Genomic DNA, 20046 nt, shown 5'->3' with positions numbered 1-20046 from the left:
ACTAAAAAGCTTCCGTTCTTTTAAGTTGCATATTTATTTGTGTTACGTGAACGTTTAATTCCAAATACATTAGATTATTGTTAATAATTGATAATTCTATACATTAGATTATTGTTATCTTTTATGCACCATTTAATATTATGTTGGTTCTAATTGATTCAAGTCTGGATAATGATTCAGATATTTAAGATTTTATAAATATATTAGTGCATCATTGTACTATTTAAATAAATACATCATTAATATGTAAGAGATATAATGTTCCACAAAACTCTCATAAATCATCTGTAACAACAAAACCAAAGTTAATAATGATTAAAGCAAATTACATTCTGAAAATAAGATAAAGTAACTTTAAAAGATGATAAAGGATAAACCATATAAGAATAATGATAGATCATATTATTCTATTATTTGACATATTTAATATATAAACAAACACTAAATAATTTACAATAAGAGCCACTCCAAAAATAATTATCATCAACGCGCCCACCACAATCTTCGTGCGGATGGCAACGGCCCTTGTGGGCCCCCCCTGACTTTCTCCTTCTCCATCATTCTTCTTCCAGCATCCACCTTTGCGCAACAAGTATCTGATCGCTCTAAAGCACACCCAAATCATGAAGAGACTGAGAATTCCGAACCAACTCATGAGAAGGATGACAGTGTAGAGCTGATAGGAAAATACTCGCACAATGGCGGTCGAGAATGCTAATGCCGTCGAGAACACCGCCAGCCATAGAATCCACTTTAGGATTCCCGTCACCATTTTAGTCTGTCTGGGCACACAACATATCAACAAGAGGATGATGCTCAAGGATGCAAACAACCCGAACATGTCGAACAGTAGGAATAACTCGAGATCATCTCTTAGAACTGCCTCCCCTTCACTTGAACTCTCATCAAAATTGACTTCTGCAATGGGGGGAGTCGGCCCACCATCATCTTTCTGCTTAAACCCACCTGGGGGGTTCAGCCCAGCTGCGAATGTGACGGTGGCGATCAACGTCGCCACCACCATTAGTGTTTCTGGTTTGTTGTTGTACTTTTCTTTAGGTTCAGAACGATTTGGTCGGCTTCTGTGTGACTCGACAGTGGCAGAGGCTCTGGCATCACCCGGTGACGATTTCGGCCGAGTCTTCCCTTCTTCTGCGGTGGTTCTTCCACCTGCTGCTCGAATCAGTTCTCCCAACAACAGATCTCCATGCTGGCAGGGTGAATCCAGTAGCATATCAAGGACGGTGTCGCCTCTCATGTTTGTGGCGTTAACTTCGATACCTCGCCGTCCCAGAAGCAACTTCACGGTCTGCATTCAATCGTATTACCAGAGCTATGAACAGGAAGTTCCTCGGTATTTCCATTTGCTTTTTTTTGATTGAAATGCAAAGAGTATTTATCTTTTGTTGTGGGAAAGCTCTCGTATCAGAAGGTGCAGAGATGCATAAACACCTTGTGAAGAAGAAGACAAATTCATTTCCTCTAGTTGGGATCAGGAATACCTACCTGGAGCTGTTTTCTGGCCACAGCAAGGTGCAGGACGGTGTTGCCTTTCGCATCTCCGGAGTTGAGCAGCTCATCGTTTTCACCTGCTCTGTTCAGCAAGAACTGCACGGTCTCGAAGCTGTTTGATTTCACAGTAAGATGAAGGATGGAGTCACCTTGCGATGTCACAGCTCGCGCGGACTCCGGGCACGCATCCAGTAACACTGTCAATACATCAAGCCTGCCTCGTAAGGCTGCAGTGTGGGCGGGCATGAAGCCATCGTTGTCGGTCGCCAAGCAGAGATTGGCAGCGGCTGCGTACTGCAGCAGCTCGTTCACCACGGATAAGTGGCCTTGGGCAGCGGCCAGGTGCAAGGCGGAAAGGCCTTCGCTGTTGCGGCCATGCGCGAGCTCCGGGTTTACGGCGAGGATCTCCCGGACCAGGTCGGAGTGGCCGAGCGATGCAGCGATGTGGAGGGGGCTGTCCGACAGGTGAGCCGCGGCGATGGCTTGCCTGTGGAGCAGGAGCCGGTCTTCTTGTAGCAAACGCCGCAACAAAGTGAGGTCTCCCGCATAAGCTGCTTCCTCTAGTCTCGGATCCATGCTTAGTTACACACACACACTCTCTCTCTCTCTCTCTCGATTTGGTCACAAACAACTCGAAGTTAGGACGCCTACATATAGGCTAAAAATCTCTAACGATTCCTCCCGCTCGGTCTTCTTGGTCCTGTCTCCATCAAGACGCCGGCCTTGTTGAAGAAGTCGTCTCCAAAAGGGTAAGTTGCTTCCTCTGGACTTGCATCCCATTAGTCTGGACTTGGTAGAATACTTTTCCTCAGCTTGCTTTCTCGTTCGCCGAAACTACCTAGAGAATGAAGCGAGACTGGGACAGTCGATGTGCGGTATGTGTTTGAGAATGTTGATGAAACATGATGGACTTATGATATAGCTTTTAAATAGTTTCAGCGAAACAGACCTCATCAACACCCTATTTCCATCTGGATGATGATACATCAGGAAGGAGGGATGGATGAATGAAAACAAGCTTGCAGATAATGGAGGCTTGTGATTGGAGCAGTTCCTCCTTCTTGTACAGCCTGTCCTCACCAGACGCCAAAGAGACGACTTGGTCATCGAGCTCACAGTGGCTCTGCCGTCCATTTGAGGCTTGTGATTGGAGCAGTTCCTCCTTCTTGTTGAGCCTGTCCTCACCAGACGCCAAAGAGACGACTGGGTCATCGAGCTCACAGTGGCCACTGCAGTCCCGTTTAAACATCTTATCCCAAGGAATCGATGCGGTGTAAACGCAGCGAGGGAGACGAAAGCCGAACGGCGAGTGGGATAGCAACAGCGTGCGCAATTGTTCGGAGAAAAATTGGATGTTTTTGCAGACTTCAACAGCCGTGCTTACGAGACTTCTGTTGATGTTGATAGGAAGAGAGGATAGAGATATCAAATAGAGAAAGAGTACGAGAAGCTTTCAATCTTCTATATTTCTCTCAAGAAAAACATTTTTACAATTTCAGAAACTCTATTTGACTCGTTAGCCAACATATGGGGTTTATATAGTCCCCAAAGATACATTATATTAATTATATTCAAGATGAATCATTCTCTTTCAAGAAATTCTTTCAAGAACCAATAACCAATATGACTTATTTTTCTATAGACTTTTAATCCATTTTTTCTTCTTGATGTAATGAATCTCCCTCTTGATGCAATGAACCTCTTTATGACATTTGAACAAGTTTAATTCCAATATTCTCCCCCCTTAAACTTGTTCCATCTAGCATGCAAGTTTCTTTCGAAGTTGTTGAATATATACCTCTTCTTCAAGAACTCCATTAAGAAATGCTGATTTGATATCCATTTGTAAAATCTTCCATTTCATTTGAGCTGCTAGAGAGATAAGTAATCTTACTATCTCTAATCCAGCAACTGGCGCAAATACTTCTTCATAATCAATCCCATATTGTTGTTTATATACCTTCGCGATCAATCTGGCCTTATATTTCTCCACCTCTCCTTTTGCATTTCTTTTTGTTTTGAAGATCTACTTAACACAGATAGCTTGGTGGTCTTCTGGAAGTGTAGTAAGCTCCCATGTATTATTTTTGTTAATTGCATGAATCTCTTCATTCATAGCTTGTCACCATTTTTCATCTCTATAAGCTTCTTCGAAGGTTAATGGATCATATCCTGCAAAAAGATAAAATAAAGAAAGTTCATCATTGTTAGTATCAATCCTTCGAGTCACATCATATAGGTCCTGAATTGGTCTTGTCCTTCTTATAATTGGACTTCTTGAATCATGTGACCTAGCTGATCTAGGTGATGATTCTGGCAAAGCAACTTCGGTGCTTGTTTATATTATATCATCTTCTTCTGAAATTATAGCTTGCTTATGCTGCTCATCACTTTTCCGGTTCCAAATCTGTTGTTCATCAAACTCAACATCTCTTGACATCACAACTTTATTTGTGATAGGATTGTAGAGTTTGTAACCACTAGAATTTTCTGGATAACCTAGCAAAATACATTTCTGACTTTTATCCTCTAATTTTGTTCTCTTTTCTTCTGGTATCTTGGCAAATGCAACACTTCCAAAAATCCTCAAATGATCAATTCTTGGTTTTTGTAAGCTCCATGCTTCTTCTGGTGTAACATTACTAATTCGCTTTATCGGAAACCTGTTAAGCAAATAAACTGCATAAGCAACAGCATCACCCCAAAATTCTTTAGGAATTTTTCTTTCGTTTAACAAACATCGGACCATATTAAGGATAGTCCTATTTTTTTCTTTCCGAGACACCATTTTGTTGAGGTGTGTATGGCATGATAAATTGATGTAGAATTCCATTATTTCTACAAAAACTTTCAAATTCATTTGATATATATTCACCACCTCTATCTGTTCTTAAACATTTAATCTTACAACAACTTTGTCTTTCAACCAAATCCTTAAATTCTTTGAATTTGCTTAAAACTTCTTTCTTTTCTTTTAACATGTAAACCCAAGTTTTGCCACTATGATCATCAGTAAATGTAAGAAAATACCTGCTTCCTCCAAGTGTTATTGGATTGATAGGGCCACAAACATCCGAGTGCACCAGATCGAGTCGATGCCATGCTCTTTTTGTTCTTCTTACTTTGAAAGGCTTTCTTTCTTGTTTACCCATGACACATACTTCACAGAGTTTTGCTGGGCGATCAATTTTTTGCATTCCTGTCACCATATTATACTTTTCTAGAATTTTCAAAGCCTCAAAATTTAAATAAGCATATCTAAGATGCCAAAGTGTAGAAATATCCTCAATATCAGCTTTAAAACAATTTGATTGATAAAAAATACTCAAATGTAGAGGAAACATTCTATTCCTTGCCATTTTCACATGTGATATCAATGTTTTATTCTTGTCATGAATTGAGAGAGCCATATCTTTCATCTCAATTTCATATCCTTTTTCAAGTAATTGTCCCAAGCTTAAAATATTAATTTTCATATCAGGAACATAATAAACATCTGAAATGCATACTTCCTTGTCATTATTAAGTTCAAGGAGAATTTTACCTTTACCTCTTACTGGTCTTTGAGACAAATCGCCAAATGTAATAATCCCGGAATAACTTGTATCTATTTATGAAAATAGCTCTTTGATGCCACACATGTGATTTGAAGCTCCTGTATCTAGATACCATGTCATAGATTGGTCCTCTTTCAAATTATCATAACTCATTAATAAAACTTATTTACGTTCTTTTCTTCCTCAACAAAATTTGCCTTATCACCTTGATTGTTAGGATTATAATAATATTCAAAAGAATAATGTCCATACCTTTTGCAAACATAACATTGTATTTCAGACCTTTTAGAGTTTCTGCCACGTCCACGGCCTCGGCCACGTCCTCGACAATAACCTCGGCCTCTTTGGCTATAATTTTCTCCAACATCTTTACTGTTTGGAGATTCTTGATTGGTCTGATTTCTGCCTCCTCTTCCTCTTTGTCCTCGTCCTCTTCCTCTTTGAGAATTTGATTCTCTTTTATTTTCAAGAGCAAACTTAGCTTGTAGTGCTTGCTCCATAGTTTTCTCTTCTCCTCTTTTTGTAATCCTTTGTTCATGAACTTGAAGGGAACCCATAAGTTCTTCTAAAGATATTTTTTCCAAATCTTTAGATTCTTCGATCGCAACAGCAATAAAATCAAATTTCGGATCTAGAGATCTCAATATTTTTTCTATTACTCTCTGATCATTTACTTGTTCACCATTTCGTCTCATTTGATGAACAATAGAAATGATTTTTGAGAAGTAATCAGAAATGGTTTCAGAAGTACCTTGTTGTAATTTCTCAAACTCGGCTCGTAAAACTTGTAGACGAAGTTTCTTTATCTTATCAACACCACCGAATGCTCTTTGAAGCATTTCCCAAGCTTCCTTTGAAGTATTTGCTGGAGCGATGATCTCGAACATTGTATTATCAAGGCCTTGGTAGATTATGAACAAAGCCTTTTTCTCCTTCTTCCTTCTTTCTTTGAGTTGTTTTCTTCCTTCTGCATTCATTGCTCCTTCTTCTGCTGGACTTGGTTCAGCAAATCCATCTTCTACAAACTCCCATACATCTTGGGAGCCTAGAAGAACCTTCATTTGGATACACCATATGTCATAATTTTCTTTTGTCAATCTGGGGATAGATATATCAAATAGAGGAAGAGTATGACAAGCTTTCAATCTTCTATATTTCTCTTAAGAAAAACACTTTTACAATTTCAAAAACTCTATTTGACTCATTACCCAACATATGAGGTTTATATAGTCCCCAAAGATACATTATATTAATTGTATTCAAGATGAATCATTCTCTTTCAAGAAACCCTTTCGAGAACCAATAACCAATTTGACTTATTTTTCTATAGACTTTTAATCCATTTTTTCTTCTTGATGTAATGAATCTCCCTCTTGATGCAATGAACCTCTTTATGACATTTGAACAAATTTAATTCCAATGCTGAACACGTTAACCTAACATCGCCTTGGTGTCCTGTCCGGCTTATCAACTTCTTCAACCCTAACAGCGAGACTCGTGGGTCTCCATACCATTATCCCGGTCGTCCGTTTCCTTCAAGTTGTCCGGTTTCAATATTTTGATCGCTTTCTCGATCTCGTAGCTCATGACGATGCTAATTTTTTTTTTTTTCTCGTCTTCGTTGGACGACTTTGACCTCTTCGGATTTTGCAGCTTTAGCTGATCTAATATAATCTTCTTTACTTTTCAAAAGAACAAAAAAAAATCATCCACGCTTTGGGACAAGCCGACATGGTTCCCTCCATCATCACTTTCCAAGCAGTTTCAGCGAAAGAAAGATGGGAGTGGGAACAAAAAATCTACACAGGATGTCTCCATTTCAAGGATCCGCTGAAGCAATGTTTATCGATATATTAGCAGTCGAAATCTTTCATTTATTGTGAATATTTATTTGGATGGTACAAGTGGCAGAATTCCAATGGAATTAAGCATTCTGTGTAAGAGATCAAATCAATGTTTGTTAACCCTTCATATGTATGATTTATGACCCTTTTTTGGGATTTTTTTCCCCATTTTCAGTTTGAAGATTTTTATTGGCATGCCTTTTTTTATTATTTACAACCTATTTTTTTAAAAAATAATTAATAATTTGAAAATACACATAGAGTTGTCAACTACCTAGCGAATTGAATTACGCTAGAGTGCATCTAGCTTCTATATTTTTTTGGCAAGGGGAGTGGCTTTCAGAAATTTTCTTGATTATTACTTCAGATCTTTCGGGTGACTTTTGTACCCATGCTATCTAATAAGTTTTTTCTTTCTTTCTTGCGAAAAACAAAAAAAATGTATCTTAGGGTTGACGTTGACTTGCAATTTTTGTGATCTTCGTTTAATGATAATGTTAGTTGAGAAGATACCTGATTTGTAAATTTGCTGGGTCAACAAGAATCTTGATCCTTTAGGAAGAAGGATATTTTGCAAATTAACAATTGAATTTTAGATATTTGTGTCTTCAGGTCTAGAAAGATGAAAGAATTCTTTCCTTGTCTCTTGGATGTGTAAGTAGTCAAGGTATTATTATTATTATTATTAATTTATTCATGATATAGGATAATTAGTCTATCTATAAACATAATTTTTTTTTAATTTATATTTTTATAAATAAAAAATAAATGAATAAACATGATGATAATTTAGTTAGTCGATATGTCAATACTATATATGATATGGGAGACACGACATGTAGGCAATCACCGATACATCACTCCCATTAGGTAGACACTCTCTTTTCATTGGCCGATATGTCATGAGGGATCCCGCCTTATTAGGTTGGTAGCATGACACGATGTGTGGACTCGAACTATTTGATTGATATGTCGACTCAATCTCACAAGATCAATTATATAGCGTAGATTGAAAATTTGATTCAATAAATCGTTACTTCATGCTCCTCGAGCGAGTTTGATGCATGTTCCCACAATTTCTTGATAATCAGATGATATGTATAATCATTCTGAGTATATTTATTATGATCTCAATCTTATAATTATCCATTGCATCATAAAAATGTTCTCTAGGTATATTTTTTGTGATCTTATGGCTCAAGATAATTGGTTCCAATATCATCTATCGAACATGGGCCATCCTTTATGTGATCAAGATGCAATATTTACAATAAGAAATCCGCCTAAAAGAATTATAATCAACACGCCCACCGCAATCTTGGTGCAGATGGCAACAGCCCTTCTGGGGCCTCCGTGGCTTTCTCCTTCTCTATCCTTCTTCTTCCAGCTTCCACCTTTGCGCCATACGCACCTGATCACTCTAAAGCACACCCAAGCCATGAAGAGACTGAGGATTCCGAACCAACTCATGAGAAGGATGGTAGTGTAGGGCGGATAGAATCATATTCGCCTAATGGCGATCGAGAATGCTAACGCCGTCGAGAACACCGCCAGCCATAGAATCCACTTTAGGATTCCCATCACCGTTTTCTTCCGTCTGGGAACACAACATATCAACAAAAGAATGATGCTCGAGGATGCAAACAACCCGAACATGTCGAACAGCAGGAATAACTTGAGACTAGAAGTGTAGGGGGAACCAACATCATCTTTCTGGTTAAACCCACCTGGGGGGTTCAACCCAGCTTCGAATGTGATGGTGGCGATCAACGTCGCCACCACCATTAGTGTTGCTGGTTTGTTGTTGTACTTTTCTTTAGGTTCAGACCAATTTAGTCGGCTTCTGTGTAAGGCGACAGTGGCAGAGGCTCTGGCATCACTCGGTGACGATTTCGGTTGAGGCTTCCCTTCTTCTTCTGCGGCGGTTCTTCCACCTGCTGCTCGAATCAGTTCTCCCAACAATAGATCTCCTTGTTGGCAGGGTGAATCCAGCAGCATATCAAGGACGGTGTCGCCTCTCATGTTGGTGGCGTTGGCATTGATACCTCGCCATCCCAGAAGCAACTTCACAATCTGCATTCATTCGAGCTATGTGTCATAATTAAGGTGGCACACATGACTTTTGATTCTTATGATATTAAATGATCGTATCTATTAACGATAAAAGATGTAATTCTCGGATAGACGTGTCTTCCTAATGAATAGATATTAATTTTAAATTAATATTTTGACGAAAGATATCTTTTGTCACTATAAATTTGGAACATGATCCTCTCTCCATCCTTGGATCATATTTTCATCGATAGCATATGTCAAAACAAGGGAAAGTAGAATTATGTCAAGGTATTTTTTTTCAATTAAAGTTGATTTTTTTTATTATAAAAATCACTAAATCTAAAGATCATGAGATTTATGTTGTGCACAATGATGTTTTAATTGTGCAAGAATTAAACTCTTTAGATATGGTTTAGATGTGTTTTAATTGTCTGACCTTATCCAATGTTCAAAGAATGAATTAGAACAAATGAAAAGAATTCCTTATGTATCTACGTGGAAAGTTTAATGAATACCCAAACTTGTAATAGCTCACACATTAGTTTTACTATTGAAATATTGGGCAGATATCAAATTAATCCTAAATTTGACCATTCAAATGTTGTAAAGAAAATTTTAAAATATTTGTAAGTAATGAAGGATTATATAGGAGATCAAATAATCTCGAAGTAATTGGATGTTCAGATTCAGATTTTGCTAGATGTGTTGATATAAAAAAATAACACTTGACTATTTGTTCCTTTTAGTCAAAGGAGCAATTTTGTGGATGAGGGCAAAGCAGTCCATCATTGCTACATTCATTATAGAAGTTTAGTTTGTGACATGCTTTAAGGCTACAATTCAAATATTGAGCTCAAACCTCGTTTTCATGATTTACCCTTTTAAAAAAAATAAAACTTCATCATGATAATTTTCTAATAGTATTCTTCTTTAAAAATGAGTGCTATAAGAGTGCTAAACATATGAAAATGGAATATTTAGCGGTAAAATAAAAAGTTTAGAAACAAACAATATTAATTGAACATATTAGCATTGCCCTTACGATTACAGATCCATTAACGAAAGGATTATCACCCAAGATATTTATTGAACGTGTTAAAATAATAAGCACTCTTAGACATCATTATTAATATTATGTCATATTCATAAATAATTATTTAATATGATATTTTCATCGAGAACTTATTTCAAATAAAGGGGGTAATGGAGAAAAACCAGAATTCTGTTTATCTAAGTTATTTTTTAGGAGATTTAAATTTCTAAAATTATTAAATCTAAATATTATGAGATTTATGTTGTACTATGATGATGTTTTATTTGTGTCTGAATTTAATTTGAACATGTAGCTCCTTACTATTTCCATTTGCTTTTCGTGAATGAAATGCAAAATACTTGTATCTTTTTGCTATGACAAGGCTGTGTCTCAAGATGTACGGGACGCATAAAAACCTTGTGAAGAAGAAGAAGAAGACATTTAAATCTATTTCCTCTAATCGGGATCAGGAATACCTACCTGGAGCTGTTTTCTGGCCACAGCAAGGTGCAGGACGGTGTTGCCTTTCGCATCTCCAGAGTTGAGTAGCTCATCGTTCTCATCCGTTCTGTTCAGCAAGAACTGCACGGTCTCGAAGCTGTTTGATTTCACAGTAAGATGAAAGATGGAGTCACCTTGCGATGTCACAGCTCGCGCGGACTCCGGGCACGAATCCAGTAACACAGTCAATACATCAAGCCTGCCTCGTAAGGCTGCAGTGTAGGCCGGCATGAAGCCATCGTTGTCGGTCGCCAAGCAGATATTGGCAGCGGCTGCGTACTGCAGCAGCTCGTTCACCACGGATAAGTGGCCTTGGGCAGCGGCCAGGTGCAAGGCGGAAAGGCCTTCGCGGTTGCGGCCATGCGCGAGCTCCGGGTTTACGGTGAGGATCTCCCGGACCAGGTCGGAGTGGCCGAGCGATGCAGCGATGTGGAGGGGGCTGTCCGACAGGTGAGCCGCGGCGATGGCTTGCCTGTGGAGCAGGAGCCGGTCTTCTTGTAGCAAACGCCGCAACAAAGTGAGGTCTCCCGCATAAGCTGCTTCCTCTAGTCTCGGATCCATGCTTAGTTACACACACACACACTCTCTCTCTCTCTCTCGATTTGGTCACAAACAACTCGAAGTTAGGACGCCTATATATAGGCTAAAAATCTCTAACGATTCCTCCCGCTCGGTCTTCTTGGTCCGGTCTCCATCAAGACACCGGCCCCAAAACGTAAGTTGCTTCCTTCCCATTAGTCTCTGTTAATTTGGCAAGTCTCATAGTCCCACATTAGGAAAATCAGACAAGAAAACGTGCTTACGGTTTGGGTTTTTCTTGTTTAGTAAGCTGAAGGTGTTTTATGGCCTAAGAATATCTTCCTAAGGCATTTGTAAGTGTCCCTTTTTATAGTAGTAATTTGCTCCTCTTTCGTCCGTGGATGTAGGTCAATTGATCGAACCACGTATATCTGGTGTTCTTGTCTCGCTTTTATTCTTTCCGTTTTATTGTCGCAACGATGACAATAACAAAGATTGTTATCGAGAAATTCGATAAAAATGTCAACTTCGGCATTTGGCAACTCAAGATGGAGGCCATTCTGGTTCAAGACGGAGTTGATTTGGCATTTCAGGGTGCTGAGAACATTCCAGATGGTACGTCAAAGGAAGATCTTGCGGGTATGGATAAGAAGGCCCGATCTAGCATCATTCTAAATCTCTCTGACGAGGTTTTACGGGAGGTAGCTACGGAGACTACGGCTAAGAGCATGTGGGACAAGTTTAAAGCCTTGTATATAAAGAAACAGTGGAGAATCGTCTCTACTTGAAGCAGAGTCTATATATGCTTCGGATGACTGAAGGTACATCTATACTCTTACATCTTGATAAGTTTGATTCTTTGGTTATGGATTTGGAGAATATAGATGCAAAAATTGATGATGAGGATAAGGCTTTATTACTCTTGTGTTCTCTTCCCCAATCTTTTAAGCATTTTCGTGATACTTTGATTTATGGAAAAGAAATAGTTTTGTATCAATAAATTAAATCTACACTGAAATCTAAGGAGCAGATAGACAGGAATATCACTGGGGTAAGTAGAGAGAATCAGGTTGAGGGTCTGGTTGTTAGGGGGAGAATGGATAAAAGAGAATTTGACACTAGTAGATCTAAATCTAGATCTAAATCCAGACATAGAAATTTGGAATGCAGATATTGTCATAAAATGGGGTACATTAAATCTGATTGTTTTAAATTGAAAAATAAATTAAAGCAAAAGGGAAAACTTGTTGAGAAAACTATTGAGTCTGCTGAAGTTAGTGTAGCAACTGATGAGAATGTTGGAAATATTTTTTCTACTATTGATGACAGGACGATGTCTAAAAATGAATGGATTTTAGATTCGGGTTGTTCTTATCACATGTGTCCCAATAGGGATTTGTTTTCCACATATGAATCTTGTAATGGTGGAATTGTTTTGATGGACAATAATGCCGCATGTGATGTTGTTGGTAGAGGCACAATCCGAATTAAAATGCATGATGGTATTGTGAGGACGCTCACTAATGTTAGACATATTCCTGATTTAAAAAAGAATCTTATCTCTTTAGACACCCTAGAGGCCCTTGGGTGTAAATACACAGCTGAATGTGGAGTTATGAAAGTTTCTAGAAATGCTCTTGTTGTTATGAAAGCTTGTAGGTCTGGTAGCTTGTATATTCTGTAGGGAACTATTATCACAGGTTCGGTTGCAGTTTCGTCATCATCATTGTCTGATTCTGACATCACCAAATTATGGCATATGCGTTTGGGTCATATGAGCGAAAAAGGTTTGAGCATATTGAGCAAAAGAGGTCTACTTTGCGGACAGAGTACTGGACCACTTGATTTTTGTGAACACTGCACTTTTGGAAAGCAGAAAAGAGTCAGCTTCACTTCTCCGGCAGTTCACAAAACGAAAGTTACTCTTGACTATATTCATTCAGACCTTTGGGGTCCAGCTTATGTTCAGTCTAAGGGTGGTGCTAGGTATATGTTGACTTTCATTGACGATTATTCCAGGAAAGTTTGGGTTTATTTTTTGAAGCATTAAAGTGATGTTTTTCTAACCTTTAAACAATGAAAGGCTTTAATTGAGAAGCAAACAGGTAAACAGATTAAGCGGCTTCGAACAGATAATGGCATGAAATTTTGTGAAGTGACTTTGAAGAATTCAGCAAAAATGAAGGAATCGTTCGGCATCGCACTATTAGGATGACGCCTCAACAAAATGGTGTAGCCGAACGTATGAACAGAACACTCTTGGAGAGAGCAAGGTGTATGATTTCAAATGCAGGGTTGACAAAAGACTTTTGGGCATAGGCGATTAATATGGCATGTTACGTTGTCAACCGCGCTCCTTCTACAACACTTGACTTTAAAACTCCGGAGGAAGTTTGGCCAGGTACTCCTGCTGATTACTCTGATTTTAAAATTTTTGGGTGTCCAGCATACATGCATTTAAATGAAGGAAAATTAGAGCCTCGAGCTAAAAAATGTATTTTCCTTGGGTATGCTTCTGGGGTGAAAGGATACAGATTATGGTGTTCTGATCCCAAATCCCCAAAATTTGTAATCAGTAGAGATGTTACTTTTGATGAATTGTCTATGTTATCTTCTAAAGAGGATTCTACTAGTTGTACAAATGATAGTGCGCAGAAGCAGGTGGAGCTTGAGATTAGTAGTTCAGATTCCTTTAAGTCGAACTCTTCTACTCAAAGAATGCTAGTAGGTGGTCCCGAGTCTACTGACACAGATGATCCAGAGGAAGAGCAATATTCCATAGCCAAGGATAGACCACGGAGAGATATTCGACCACCACAAAGATATGCAAATTTGGTTGCATATGTTTTGTCTGTTGCAGAAGAGACAAGTGAAGTTGGTGAGCCTACTTCCTACTCATATGCATTTTCTTGTGATAATTCCGCTAAGTGGTTGATTATGATGAATGAAGAAATTGAGTCTCTCCATCGGAATAGAACTTGGAATCTTGTGAAGCCGCCTTCGGATAAGAAAATTATTGGATGCAAATGGGATACTATTGCTGAGGGAAAGGTCCTTGTTCAGAAAATTCATACGAAAGACAATCCAGCTGATATGCTTACGAAGCCTGTTCCAGTTTACAAGTTCAAGCAGTGCTTGGACTTGGTTGGTGTTCATTGTTGGTGATTGCTCGTTGGGGCTTTTATGAAAAAGGTGGAGCAAGTTTTGTTGGGACATGCCAAGGTAGAGATTTGTTAGTTTGGCAAGTCCCATAGTCCCACATCGGGAAAATCAGACTTGTTGTCTCGTTTTGGAACTATAAATAAGGGTCTGGGCTTTGAAGTCAGAAGTACCACAGGTAGCACAAGAGGCACCACAAGAAAACGTGCTTCCGGTTTGGGTTTTTCTTGTTTAGTAAGCTGAAGGTGTTTTATGGCCTAGGAACATCTTCCTAAGGCATTTGTAAGTGTCCCTCTTTTATAGTAGTAATTTGCTCCTCTTTCGTCCGTGGATGTAGGTCAATTGACCGAACCACGTATATCTGGTGTTCTGGTGTTCTTGTCTCGTTTTATTCTTTCCGTTTTATTGTCTTGTTGGATTGCCAAAATTACCTTGTGGTAAATTTTCTGGGGCTAGCTCTAACAGTCTGGACTTGGTAGAATACTTTTTCTCAGCTTGCTTTCTCGTTCGCCGAAACTATCGAGAGAATGAAGTGAAGGTGGGACAGTCGATGTGCGGTCTTTGTGTTTGAGAATGTTGATGAAACATGATGGACTTATGATATAGCTTTTCCTAACTTTTCTTCACGTAGAAAATGACAGACACGGCCTGTCTACTATCTGATACGATCGATCCATATGACGATGTGTCCCCTAATATCCACCTACAGAAACCCGAGTAAAGGTCAGGACAAAATTAATAAATTATATAAGTCTATCGGATTAAGTAAGATACATTATAGTATTTAATTATAATTATAGATCAATAAAAAGTTTTGATTAGTCCAAAATTTCTTAGGAGATTATTTTGATGAGAGGGATTCTTCTAATTACAATAATTTCTTCCTAAAACCTATCTTCACTTAAAATTTTAATCGGTAAATGAGTGGGAGATGCCACAAACGACGAGGAGCTATCAAGGCAAGCAGATTTAGTGGATGGAAATCATACATATGAAGGGTTAACTAACATTGATTTGATCTGTTGCACAGAACGCTTAGTTCGATTGGAATTCTGCCACTTGTACCATCCAAATATTCACAATAAATGAAAGATTTCTACTGCTAATGTATTGATAAACATTGCTTCAGCGGATCCTTGAAATGGAGACGTCCTGTGTATTGATAAACTAGTTGGAAAGTGATGATGGAGCGAGCCATTTCGGCTTGTCCCAAAGCGTGGATGACTTTTTTTTTCTTTTGAAAAGTAAAGAAGATTATATTAGAATGGTCATGAGCTACGAGTCTCGCTGTTAGGGTTGAAGAAGTTGATAAGCCGGACAGGACACCAAGGTGATGTTAGGTTAACGTGTTCAGCATGCAGTCTCGTAAGCACGGCAGTTGACGTCTGCAAAAACATCCAATTTTTCTCCGAACAATTGCGCACGCTGTTGCTATCCCACTCGCCGTTCGGCTTTCGTCTCCCTCGCTGCGTTTACACCGCATCGATTCCTTGGGATAAGATGTTTAAACGGGACTGCAGTGGCCACTGTGAGCTCGATGACCCAGTCGTCTCTTTGGCGTCTGGTGAGGACAGGCGCGACAAGAAGAAACCTCGCCTCCAGAACAGGAGGAACTGCTCCAACCACATGCTTACATGTATATGTGTTCTTGCGTCGAGTTATCTGCAAGCACATCTGGAGACTAATTGAGCATGGATCCGAGACTAGAGGAAGCAGCTTATGCGAGAGACCTCACTTTGCTGCGGCGTTTGTATAAAATTCAATTGTTCAATTGTTGACCAGCAAACTTGGAAATCAAATTTCTTCTCAATGAACATTATCATTAAATGAGGATTACAAAAATTGCAAGTCAACGTCAATCCTAACATACTTTTTTTTTGTTTTACAAAAAGGGAAAAAAAAAATTTATTAGATAGCATAGGGTACAAAAATCACCTAAAAATAGTAATTAGATGCACTCTAGCGTAGTTCGCTAGTCAGTTGGCTCCTCTATTATATTTATGATATACATTTGTGATCAAGAAAGAGTGAAAATATCTTAACAATAGCATAATCTCATTAGTTCTATCAAAGTCGAGATGTACCACTTAGTATGTCGACGAGGCACTTAGAATCAATTTTGACATGAATACAATTAATATCATCTGATAAGACTTTAGAGAGGCTATGATGAATAGTCGTTACTTCTAACAATTAAAACTCCGGAGGAAGTTTGGTCAGGTACTCCTGCTGATTACTCTGATTTTAAAATTTTTGGGTGTCCAGCATACATGCATGTAAATGAAGGAAAATTAGAGCATCGAGCTAAAAAATGTATTTTCCTTGGGTATGCTTCTGGGGTGAAAGGATACAGATTATGGTGTTCTGATCCCAAATCCCCAAAATTTGTAATCAGTAGAGATGTTATTTTTGATGAATTGTCTATGTTATTTCTAAAGAGGATTCTACTAGTTGTACAAATGATAGTGCGCAGAAGCAGGTGGAGCTTGAGATTAGTAGTTCAGATTCCTTTAAGTCAAACTCTTCTACTCAAAGAATGCTAGTAGGTGGTCCCGAGTCTACTGACACAGATGATCCAGAGGAAGAGCAATATTCCATAGCCAAGGATAAACCATGAAGAGATATTCGACCACCACAAAGATATGCAAATTTGGTTGCATATGCTTTGTCTGTCGCAGAAGAGACAAGTGAAGTTGGTGAGCCTACTTCCTACTTAGATGCAGTTTCTTGTGATAATTCCGCTAAGTGGTTGATTGCTCACTACTTGTTGCTTCTGCCTAATCTACGATTTACTACAAATTGCTTACTAACACAAAAGTTAATGTCCACAAATCTAAAATTTTCTTCCCTAAGCACACCTCTCCTACTACTCGAAGGACAATTTGCAATCGATTTCAAATCTAGAAGAATAAATTTTCCTTCAAATACTTTGGCAACTTGATTGCTCCCCGTCATATTTGGATTTCGAGCATCAATAGTGTCACTAAACCTATCACCAACAAGTTGGGTCCTGATAGCACAGGTTTTCCATCCACTAAATCTAATTGTCGTTTTCCATCCGGTTGGGATTGATGGTCTCGTTTATGGCATCTCCCACTTATTTACTGAATCAAATTTTTTTAAAAAAAATTATTGCACCGTCGCCTTTCAACCTCGGACAGACTTGTCGCACTTGATATCTCTAACTCTAATTTGTACTATCTTTGTCTTATTACGGATGAGACTTTTCTCTGTCTCTTCTTCTATAATTGTTTTTCTTTGGAAAGATATCAAAACCAAACTTTTCCTAGCTCTATGAAGATTCAAATCTTGACTTTAAAGCCTCCAACTCTAAGAGCCTTGATTCTAGTGAGATTTGGAGGGCCATGAATGATTTGGATCTTTAAGTAACTCAAAACTCCTTTCAATAATCTAACTTAGAATGATTTCTTTTGTTTTTTATTATGAGGAGGCTAATTCTCTTGAAGTCTCTATGAAAAGATCTCGCTTAGAGATTTTTTAGACTAGGCCTCAATCTAAATGGCTAAAATTAAACTGTGATAACTCTTTCAATCAATACTAGTGGTGTCTCTTTTGCTAGTTGTAGATATTGGAGGAGATGGAGCATTCTCTTATTAGAAACAACGATTATTTATCATAGCCTCTCTAAAGTCTTATCGGATGATATTAATTGTATTCATGTCGAAATTGATTCTAAGTGCCTCGTCGACATCCTAAGTGGTACATCTCGACTTGGATAGAACTAATGAGATTTTGCTATTCTTAAGATGTTTTTCACTCTTTCTTGATCACACATGTATATCATGAATATAATAGAGGAGCCAACTGACTAGCAAACTACTACGTTAGAGTGCATTTAATTACTATTTTTAGGTGAGGAGAGTGGCTCTCAGAACTTTTCTTTTCCTGATTATTATCTCAAATCTTTAAGGTGACTTTTGTACCCTATGCTATCTAATAAATAATTTTTTTCCTTCTTGCAAAACAAAAAAAGTTTGTCAGGATTGACGTTGACTTGTAATTTTTGTAATCCTCATTTAATGATAATGTTAATTGAGAAGAAATTTGATTTCCAAGTTTGCTGGTCAACAATAATGATAAGGATTTCTAGCAAATTAACAATTGAATTTTCTACAAACGCCGCAGCAAAGTGAGGTCTCTCGCATAAGCTGCTTCCTCTAGTCTCGGATCCATGCTCAATTAGTCTCCAGATGTGCTTGCAGATAACTCGACGCAAGAACACCTATACATGTAGGCTTGTGGTTGGAGCAGTTCCTCCTGGTTCAGGAGGCGAGGTTTCTTCTTGTTGAGCCTCTCCACCAGACGCCAAAGAGACGACTGGGTCATCGAGCTCACAGTGGCCACTGCAGTCCCTTTGAGGCATCTTATCCCAAGGAATCGATGCGGTGCGGACGCAGCGAGGGAGACGAAAGCCGGACGGCGAGTGGGATAGCAACAGCGTGCGCAATTGTTCGGAGAAAAATTGGATGTTTTTGCAGAAGGCAACATTTCATCAGATTGGATGCCGTGCTTACGAGGCTGCATGCTGAACGCGTTAACCTAACATCACCTTGGTGTCCTGTCCGGTAGGACTCCGTCCGGCCGATCAACTTCTTCAACCCTAACAGCGAGACCAATGGCTATCATCTCTTGAATCCAGCGAACACTAGTGCTAATTTCAAACGTGTATTTAGACTTTTGTAGCTCCCTAATCCGGATCTCATTAATAGTTCTAGGATGTAACTTCACCTTTTTCAGTAGTTTCAATGAAAGAAAGAAAGGAGAAGGAATTGGCGTTGACTTGGATTTATATTTCTTGTAATCCTCATTTAATGATGATGTTACTTGGGAAGAAAACTTGATTTCCAAGTTTTCTGGGTCAACAAGCAAATGACTCCAATTGGGCCAACACCGTGACCCCCGAGTTCGATAATATCATCCCATAGCTCATCGATAGTCGGACGATACACAGAATCATATTTAGCATTCATAGTGATATCAATCTAATAATTGTCTTATTCCATCATAAAAAGGTCCTCTATGTGCATTCTTAGAGAATTTTTGACTAAATATACTTGACTAAACCATCCAAACTTGACTAAGTTCATACCAGAGGAACCTTGTTGAGTATGTCCCAACGTAATATTTTATAATACCTTGGATTCAATCCCCCGGCTTTCCAACACTTGAACTTGGGATGAACTTAAAAATGGATTACGATTAGATTCGAATCTCATTCACACGTCAGACAATCAAACTCCGACTTAACGATATCCAACCAACATGCATCGTTCTTTCTTGTCCAGCTGAAAAAATCATTCGATTGCCCACTTCAGGAAATTAACATTGTTTGACTCTTACCAATGGTCACACGATCGATATGCACAGGTTCATAATACCCCTTAAAAGAGCCATTCGGTTTGAAAAGGCATATTGCTCGATCGATTAAGTGTATTGTAGTGGTGCAACTCTTTGAGTAAATAAGCCACTAAAAAGCTTCCGTTCTTTTAAGTTGCATATTTATTTGTGTTACGTGAACGTTTAATTCCAAATACATTAGATTATTGTTAATAATTGATAATTCTATACATTAGATTATTGTTATCTTTTATGCACCATTTAATATTATGTTGGTTCTAATTGATTCAAGTCTGGATAATGATTCAGATATTTAAGATTTTATAAATATATTAGTGCATCATTGTACTATTTAAATAAATACATCATTAATATGTAAGAGATATAATGTTCCACAAAACTCTCATAAATCATCTGTAACAACAAAACCAAAGTTAATAATGATTAAAGCAAATTACATTCTGAAAATAAGATAAAGTAACTTTAAAAGATGATAAAGGATAAACCA

At 38.4% G+C, this 20046-nt stretch overlaps 2 protein-coding genes across 2 annotated transcripts; both read right to left on the bottom strand.

Annotated features, from left to right (window-relative positions):
• Positions 1–379: 379 nt before the first annotated feature.
• On the bottom strand, positions 380–2476 carry LOC135626952 (ankyrin repeat-containing protein At5g02620-like). Its single transcript, XM_065132809.1, has 2 exons — positions 1507–2476; positions 380–1309 (listed from the first exon to the last, which is right to left on the bottom strand). The coding sequence occupies exons 1-2, from the start codon at positions 2086–2088 to the stop codon at positions 398–400; spliced, it is 1494 nt and encodes a 497-aa protein (XP_064988881.1). The 5' UTR covers positions 2089–2476; the 3' UTR covers positions 380–397.
• Positions 2477–8413: 5937 nt separating this feature from the next.
• Positions 8414–11063, bottom strand: LOC135626294 (ankyrin repeat-containing protein ITN1-like). Its single transcript, XM_065131500.1, has 2 exons — positions 10482–11063; positions 8414–8986 (listed from the first exon to the last, which is right to left on the bottom strand). The coding sequence occupies exons 1-2, from the start codon at positions 11061–11063 to the stop codon at positions 8414–8416; spliced, it is 1155 nt and encodes a 384-aa protein (XP_064987572.1).
• Between the last annotated feature and the right edge of the window lie 8983 nt (positions 11064–20046).

The sequence above is a fragment of the Musa acuminata genome, chromosome BXJ2-11, assembly GCF_036884655.1.
Source record: "Musa acuminata AAA Group cultivar baxijiao chromosome BXJ2-11, Cavendish_Baxijiao_AAA, whole genome shotgun sequence".
In the NCBI taxonomy this organism is placed as follows: Eukaryota; Viridiplantae; Streptophyta; class Magnoliopsida; order Zingiberales; family Musaceae; genus Musa; species Musa acuminata.
This window is presented reverse-complemented; position numbering and strand designations above follow the sequence as displayed.

Coding starts and splice junctions, on each gene's coding strand:
- LOC135626952 (XM_065132809.1), bottom strand. CDS start 2,088: ATGGATCCGAGACTAGAGGAAGCAGCTTATGCGGGAGACCTCACTTTG. Junction 1,310..1,506: donor TGGCCAGAAAACAGCTCCAG/GTAGGTATTCCT, acceptor GATTGAATGCAG/ACCGTGAAGTTGCTTCTGGG.
- LOC135626294 (XM_065131500.1), bottom strand. CDS start 11,063: ATGGATCCGAGACTAGAGGAAGCAGCTTATGCGGGAGACCTCACTTTG. Junction 8,987..10,481: donor TGGCCAGAAAACAGCTCCAG/GTAGGTATTCCT, acceptor GAATGAATGCAG/ATTGTGAAGTTGCTTCTGGG.